Source organism: Montipora capricornis, chromosome 2, assembly GCF_036669925.1.
Source record: "Montipora capricornis isolate CH-2021 chromosome 2, ASM3666992v2, whole genome shotgun sequence".
Lineage (NCBI taxonomy): Eukaryota > Metazoa > Cnidaria > Anthozoa > Scleractinia > Acroporidae > Montipora > Montipora capricornis.
Genome location: NC_090884.1, coordinates 4,910,908 through 4,918,249, shown reverse-complemented (window position 1 = coordinate 4,918,249; position 7,342 = coordinate 4,910,908). Strand labels below are relative to the sequence as shown.

At 38.0% G+C, this 7,342-nt stretch overlaps 2 protein-coding genes across 3 annotated transcripts in view; one reads left to right on the top strand and one right to left on the bottom strand.

Moving 5' to 3' along the window:
• Positions 1-1,680: 1,680 nt before the first annotated feature.
• The window catches only part of LOC138038552 (vacuolar protein sorting-associated protein 45-like), a 34,381-nt gene continuing 28,719 nt past the window's right edge, over positions 1,681-7,342 (bottom strand). Inside the window, exon 16 of the mRNA XM_068884494.1 lies at positions 1,681-2,661. Coding sequence (XP_068740595.1) covers positions 2,553-2,661 — 109 coding nt within the window. The 3' untranslated portion in view covers positions 1,681-2,552. The remainder of the gene's footprint in view (positions 2,662-7,342) is intronic.
• Positions 6,231-7,342, top strand: part of LOC138038553 (adenosine receptor A3-like) — a 15,236-nt gene continuing 14,124 nt past the window's right edge. The window contains exon 1 of one of the 2 annotated variants that reach the window (XM_068884495.1): positions 6,231-6,399. The gene's annotated coding sequence lies outside the window, so the exon portion shown is untranslated. The remainder of the gene's footprint in view (positions 6,400-7,342) is intronic. The other variant, XM_068884496.1, reaches the window with a different exon arrangement.

The following is a 7,342-nucleotide window of genomic DNA, read 5'->3' as shown; positions in this document are numbered from 1 at the left end:
GTGAAAATAGAGAATGAAAGATTCTCTATCGCATGCTCACGTTGTCGTCAAAACCTCAAATCTGGTGATTTCACGTCGTCAAGTGGGCAGACACGAGGGGTAACCGTACATTTTTGAGAGATAATTAAGCTTCAGTTTGAGAAAGAACACCATATATTGCGTTGTACTTTAATTAAAGCTTTTTACAAATATTTTTCATGAATTATCTTTGAAAAATGCGTGGTTACCCCCAATTTTCTTTTTGGATTTCAATAACACTTGTTAAGATTTACATTTCCTGCATAATCACACTCCGGGGCAAAAATATCATTATTTAGTAGGCACCGTCCTACCGCATCAATAACTGCGAGGATGTCATTTTTTATTTATGTCAATAATTTTTCTTCCATAAGTGCCGACGTAAACGTGTATTAACATCCACTAAGAAGCAAGCTTACATAGAGAAAAATGTCGGTTACCAAACTTCAAGAGAAAGCTAACCATTTTAAAATCAAGCCTCAGACTTAACCATTATTCAGCAATGATTATATATATATATATATATATATATATATATATATATATATATATATATATATAGTTATATATATATATATTTAATTTGTTTTGGTAAATAATCGGCACATTTCTAGTCAGTTGATCTTTAGTGGTTAAGTGGACAAAAACAGTTCCTTCAAAGTGGGTGCTCCGGGTTCAAATCCTGTCCAGAGGCTGCTTTTACGTTTTTCTTTTCTTTTTCATACCACAAGTCCTGGGACAGAGTGATCAAAATGGAGGGCAATACTTCATTTAAGGACGTTCGCGCGAAATTTTTTCAACATTGATTTTCTTCTAAAACTTTTACCACTGTAAGATGATGAGTTAGTTATGTCAGAAATGTAAAAAATATGGGGGGTCACCGACTTCGTTTTGGAGAGAACAGGTCCAAAAAAACACCCAAAATGTGACAAAATCGGGCTTCGTTATCGAATAAGGCCAGTGTCTGTAAACCCAAATATATTGCAATTAAATCTCTGAAGTGAAATCTTCTCTGCCAAATATTGTTTAAGTGGACTAATTAAGTGAATTTAGTCAACTGGAGAGGTTCCCTTAAAGATCAAGTTCGCATTTAGCGACCACAGTTTCACTCGCCTTGCAGCCGCAAGATGGCAGGATTTGATGTCCCATGAGCAGAAATCTTGAAATTTTTTTAACTTCGCACATTGATTTTTTGTTCATTTTTGGACAACGTGGAGATAATTGTAAATAAAATTCGTCTTTGGAAAGAAAAATAGGGGTCACCGAACGTCCAAGACCATTAAATCCAGGCAAAGCTATAGCAATGGCCTTTTGCCCTATCAGTTCTCATTTTATTACTTAGCGCGCGCGCTCGTGTATGACGTGGCGTGTGCATTTGCGTCCGCAGTAAGGATGCGCAGAAACAATTGGCGCGAACGTCCTTAAGGCAAACTGACAATGAAGGATCATCCTTCATTTGAGGAAGAGATCGTGTTGAGATTTACAGTCCCAGAGATTTACAGTCCCAGATTCTAGGACTTCTAGAGTTGATATATGAGTACTAAACATAGCAGCGCTCAGAAGCATTACCTTCGAAGAGTCTCTATGTGAAGCTTAGAGAATGTGCGTCGAAAAGAAAGACGCAATAAGTAATACCGTATTTTCAAACACAGAAACTGATTATTTACTGACCGGCCGCGCCACATCGGCCATTTTTACTTCCGGTTCAATACTTTATTGTTTCCAAGCTAACCAATGAAAATGTTTGAATTTCCTATGTCTCCAGAGCTCTTCGTTTTCTCGTGCGAAGGCCCCGCCGGCTGAGAGAAACGATGGGATATGGGAACGAGAATGCTAAAATGTGTGCCGCACGTGCAGCACGATTCTTTTTCCTCTTTTAACCAATGATGTCATTGTTTTGTGGCGTTATCATAGCCGTAGCCGTCCGTGGTCGTTTCTTAAATTCCCTAAAAAAGAAAGGGTTGAAAGCCCCGTTTACGCTACAGAAATTTTTGGCACGGCTCCTGTGAAATTGGCACGGGTGCCAACAAAGAGCACAGCAAACTTTGTTTACACTACACCATTTTTACCGTACCAAAATTTTGGGCCCACGTAACTTCTCATGGAGCCGTGCGCAGTTCAACTATAATGAAGAACGTCCGCGTGATTTTGGCGGAGAATGAGCAGCCATCTTGAAATGTATTTAAAAAAACCGCTAGCCTACATGAATTAAGGCTCAAATTTGGCCCTTTAAAGTGTTTACACTACTTGTTCTTTCCGAACTGTGCCTATTTTTTCAGCACCCGTACCATTTTCACCCGTGCTTGGACTACCTCGTCGAAGGTCCCAGCACGGGTAAGAATTTTGGTTCGGCACGGATGAAATTTGGTACTGAGAGGCTGTTTACACTGCAAATTTTATCCCGGCGAGCCGAATCTTTCAGTTTTTTTGGGACCCGTGCCAATTTCACCCGAGCCGTGCCAAAAACTTTCTGTAGTGTAAACCGGGCTGAAATGTACCATTTTAATTATCAAGTAAAGTATTTTGAGACAAATTCAGAAGAAGGATGACGCGTACGATGATCTGTAATTTGCACCACCAGAGGGGGCCCGGGTTCTGGTTGTTGCTCCTTGGCCAGTAGAATGAACGACTTCTTCCAAAAAACTGCAAAGAAACAAACAAAAGCGAATCGATAAGAAATTATAATAACAACCAAATGCTTGCAGTGTGCCAGGACGACTGTTAACTGAACATGCTCTAGTTCAGTGATAATTCGAACTAATATTTGGAACTTAACTTTTTATACGGGCACGCTCATTACTTGGTGACAAAATATCGACTTCATTGTTTTAAAGGGAACCTCCATTCCGTCTAATGAATAATTTTAAACCTAACAAGATGTTTGGAATAAAATTTGTTCGAAAAAGTTCTTCAAAAAAAGAAATGTTTGAAAATGTTATTTGTCTACAAATACAGAAAAGACCCTTCGTTTCTACAGCCAATGAGGCTCTGGATGGCACATTAATGACAATAGGTGACGTCAACGATCTCTTTGCTATTGAAAAAGAAAAAAAAAATTACTTTTCCAATTTCAAATTTCCGGGCGGCCACCATCTTGAATAATTGTGACGTGTTATGGTTGCCTCTATTGTTTCACACAAAGAGTTTTTGTTTTGAAACAATATTAGGGAAATTTAGCAAGGACGATGGCAACGGCAACGAGAACGTCGTCGTTAAATGTGAATTCGTGTTATTGTAATCGTTTCGCGACTGTTCCAAGGATTTAACGTGACAAAGATGTGGCAAACCCTCAAAAACGAAACTAGTATGAACGGTGCTCAATTTAGGGGAGAAAATGACAATTTATCGTCAAGCGCTGACGTTCTCCCTAAAACCTCAAAATTGGTCATTTCACGCTGTTGTTTTGCTGGCGAAGGCAAAGAAATATAGACAAAAGTGAAAAACGCACGTGCATGGCGTGCAAAACTTTGCTTTTGCTCACTCAATATATAAATTTGTGACGTTGTCGTTGCCGTCGCCGTCGTCGTTGCTAAAGTTCCCTAAAAGCTCAACCGCGACACGTCACAATTATATTAGGGAGCTTAAGCACGACCGCTTTTGAGACGCGGACGGCAACCGGAAGTGAGCTGTTTTCCCTTTTAACTTGTCTTCAGACAACCACATTTACATTGCTAAGTATCTTTTCTCCATTAGAGATAATTCGTATACAAATCTGGGAGACACCACTGTCCTTGCAGGAGAAATGTCCTCTTCCGGTTGCCGTCCGCGTCTCAAAAACGCGCGTGCTTAAGATGATAGCGACCGGGAAATTTGAAAACCATAACAGGGGTTTTTGAAATTCATTTATTTCGGATACAAACGCTTTCACCTGGAAAAAGTTCAAACATTTTGTAAATCTTATGCTCTGTGGTTAATTGTTTTAGTAGAGATTCTCTCTCATCCAAATTTAACAGAAAAATTCGGCACCAAATTTATGATCCAGATCACATTTCCAAACCTTCCTTAAAGAAAATTGAAATTCCTTATTTCGGCTAAAGCCCGAGAGAGAGTGAAACGTTAGCATTCCAACTGTCAACGATATTTGAAATGGCCGATGCTAGAAAATCTTCTCACTGTTGCCGAGAAATTTCAAACTTTTTGAAAAGCATGTTTTTGCCCTGAGGCACTCCACTGCTTTTTGAACAAGGTGCTTATTTTGCTCACGTAACCAGAAATCTAAACTCTTTTATAATAATTAACAATTAATGAAACAAGTGGATGTGCATAAAAACAAATATCCTGATTATTTCGCCTTAAATATGAACGGCGAAGACGTCACGCGATGTGCAATTATTTGGTCAACTGAGGACACAATTCTTTCCTTATTTTTGTATCCTTACAAATAACGCACGTACGACACGAAAAACAAATATATTAAGTCGAAATGTTACGATATTTTCCTTCCGTAATGATGTTTAGTGTAAACTTTCCGTTGTCAAGCCACTTTCAATATTATATATTTGAATGATAACACGGCGAATATTCGAATTAAATCTTCTTCGAGAAATAAATATTATACTAAAATACCTTTTTCACCCACGAAGAGCTTTTATCAGTCAGAATCAAGTGGTAATTCTCGTTTTTGACATTGCGAGTTCAACAATTTTACTTTGATATGATAAAAACACAACTTCCGCAAAGTATCAAACAGACCAAACGTGAGGAAGCGGTAGGTTCCGTGGTGACAGACAGGAAAAGAAAGGAAATGGAAGAAACTAGAGGAATTACAAAACAAAAACAGGAACTTAAGGAAAAAAAACATCTTTGTCAAAGTTAAAAAGTCAAGAAAAAAAGCCAACTAAAATTGATTTTATGACAGAGAAGAGGAAAAAGAAATGGAAGGATTCGAACCCATCGAAGAAAAAGAAAACCCAGAGGACGAATAGGGTGTGTCCGCAGGTTACGTATGACTTCTTTCAACGAAGAGTAATTATAATAAAAAACGCATTACCATGAAAACCCGTTTCTTTTGATAAATATATAGCCAGAGCAAAAAAATTAAAAAATAAAAAAACACTACGTCTTGCCTCGCTTAGAGTCAAAATCTCAAAGAACGTTCTTCAAGAAATTAAGCTCTCAAGTTTTCGACATTTAAAGGCTGTTTACTCGGAAGAAGGAAGATCCTTATCTACAAGAGGGCTAAAATGGCTTGGTTTTACACGAACAAATTTCGATTCGGATTAGGAATCAAAAAATTGTGCAGAACGAAGTTGCTGAACGCACGGTCTTCGCAATGCATATTTTCTTAGTCACTAGTCCCAGGATCTTTTGAGTGAAATAGCTTACAAGCTTAGGTCCTAGGATCTTCCCAGTGGTATGGTCGTTTTATCTCTAAGACAATCAAAGAGCAAGGGCCAGGCATAACTTTTTCCACGCGGACTCAATACAGAAAATACATGTCAATATGATGATGCATTTTCCAGGATGTTCCAAGAGCTACTATCTTCCTTCTTTCATTTAAACACTTCCTTAGAGACGCTTGCATGTCTGGGAAAATTGAGCGTTCCCTCAGGGACAAGAAATTTAAAACTGTTCAAATTTCTTTTTAACTATTTACGCTGTAAGACAAAAACAATAAAGTACACTCTTGTAAGACACTCTTCCCGCGTGGCATAAGATTTTAAACTGAACGAAATTTCAACCGCGGGCTGTATGTTATGGGGGTCTGTGCAACCAGGCACCTCGAGAGAGTGAACTTCGCGCAAGCATCACTCGTCTTACTTTCACGCATTAATGAAATGTCTTCAATATTAATATACAGAGGGGAAATGTTAAATTACACTTGTTTGTCAGACACAAATGATAAAGTTCCACTTTTTCAGATTGAAAACGCTTTAATTTCTTTGGTTTTCCCGTTCGACTCGGCAAGAACTGTGTGTCTTCTAGTTGGACAATTTAAACAGCCAAATTTTCAATTTACAAAAAAGCTCCAAGGAAAAGCGCTGGTACCACATGCAAAAACACACGTGTCAAGCCTCAATAAAGACGTGACTCGAGTTTCAGTTTAAACCGACCAACTAAGAACAATAACTTAGCTAAAGCTTTAACGTCAATTTAATTGCGCGCTCTCAATGTCATAGAAATTGCACAAAGGCTAAGGCGGAAAATACACAAAAAATTCTTCTTTATGGCTACTGACAGTGTTAATTGTTTCCGGAGCGAGATGACAAAATGACAGACCGATACAGGCAGATGTATAAATTTGCCACTGTGAAGTTCCTTGGTTACTTTTGAGAATGCTCTTGATAGAGTAAGGGACTTACGAAAATAACAAGAATCTTTGACGTCTCAAGGTTAGCTATACGGCAACTATTTTTGACACGATTTACAACTTTTTTAACGGTGAGTTATTGTCATAATTCTATGAAGTGGAGCAAAGAACGATGAAAAAACGAAAAGACATCATGAAGAGGAGAGCTAATTGAATTTGATAACAATTTTCCATAATCCGACCAAATTTTCAACATTGGCAAAACAGACAAATGCTGATGTCGATCGACTTGGGTGGACTTTACGGAACATCTTGTACATGCAATCACTTTTTTTTTCTCGACTGTAGCAAATCTAAACATTGAAAAAATAATCACAAAAAACCGTCTAAAGAGAGCAATATTTTCCTGCCTTGCTTTTTATTATGCTGTAAAAGCTGGTTCTTGCGGCTTTAGAGTCTGTACACCAATCCTAAAGTGTGACCGTACTGAATAGCATTTTCCAGTGCGGCTGTTTATTATGCTGTACAAGATGGCACAGAGTGTGAATACTGTCTCAAACGGGAAGAAATTAGCAGTACGTTTCTGTGTTGCTGTTTCGATTGGTGTACATCACGGGTATTTGTGAGTCTGTGTGACACCAATATCCAAACTTTTCCAATGAATTTCATTCTTGGTCCCTTTTAAATTTATCTTCACAAAATAGCACGATTCCACACGAATCTTTTAATAATATTTTAATACCGAGTCCCTCAGCCACCATTCATAGCTATGGAAATTTTACGAACTCCTATATATAATTTACAAGAGGTCACAGCTAGACCTATATGTTTCACATTTATAAATTAACTAAATCTTTTTCTTTGAAAAGGAAATAACATTCTCGGCATCAGTCATTACGTACGCAAATCTGCGATTTGCATTCCGGACGTAATTTTCCTTTTCATGTTTTCCGTTTCTGAAAACTCTGTAAATCTCATTGCTTCATTGCTATCGTCTCATTGTCGTCGAGAGCTACTTAGATTTCATCCATTTTGGACGAAATCAGTGGAACTTTAACATTTCCCGACCTTTGT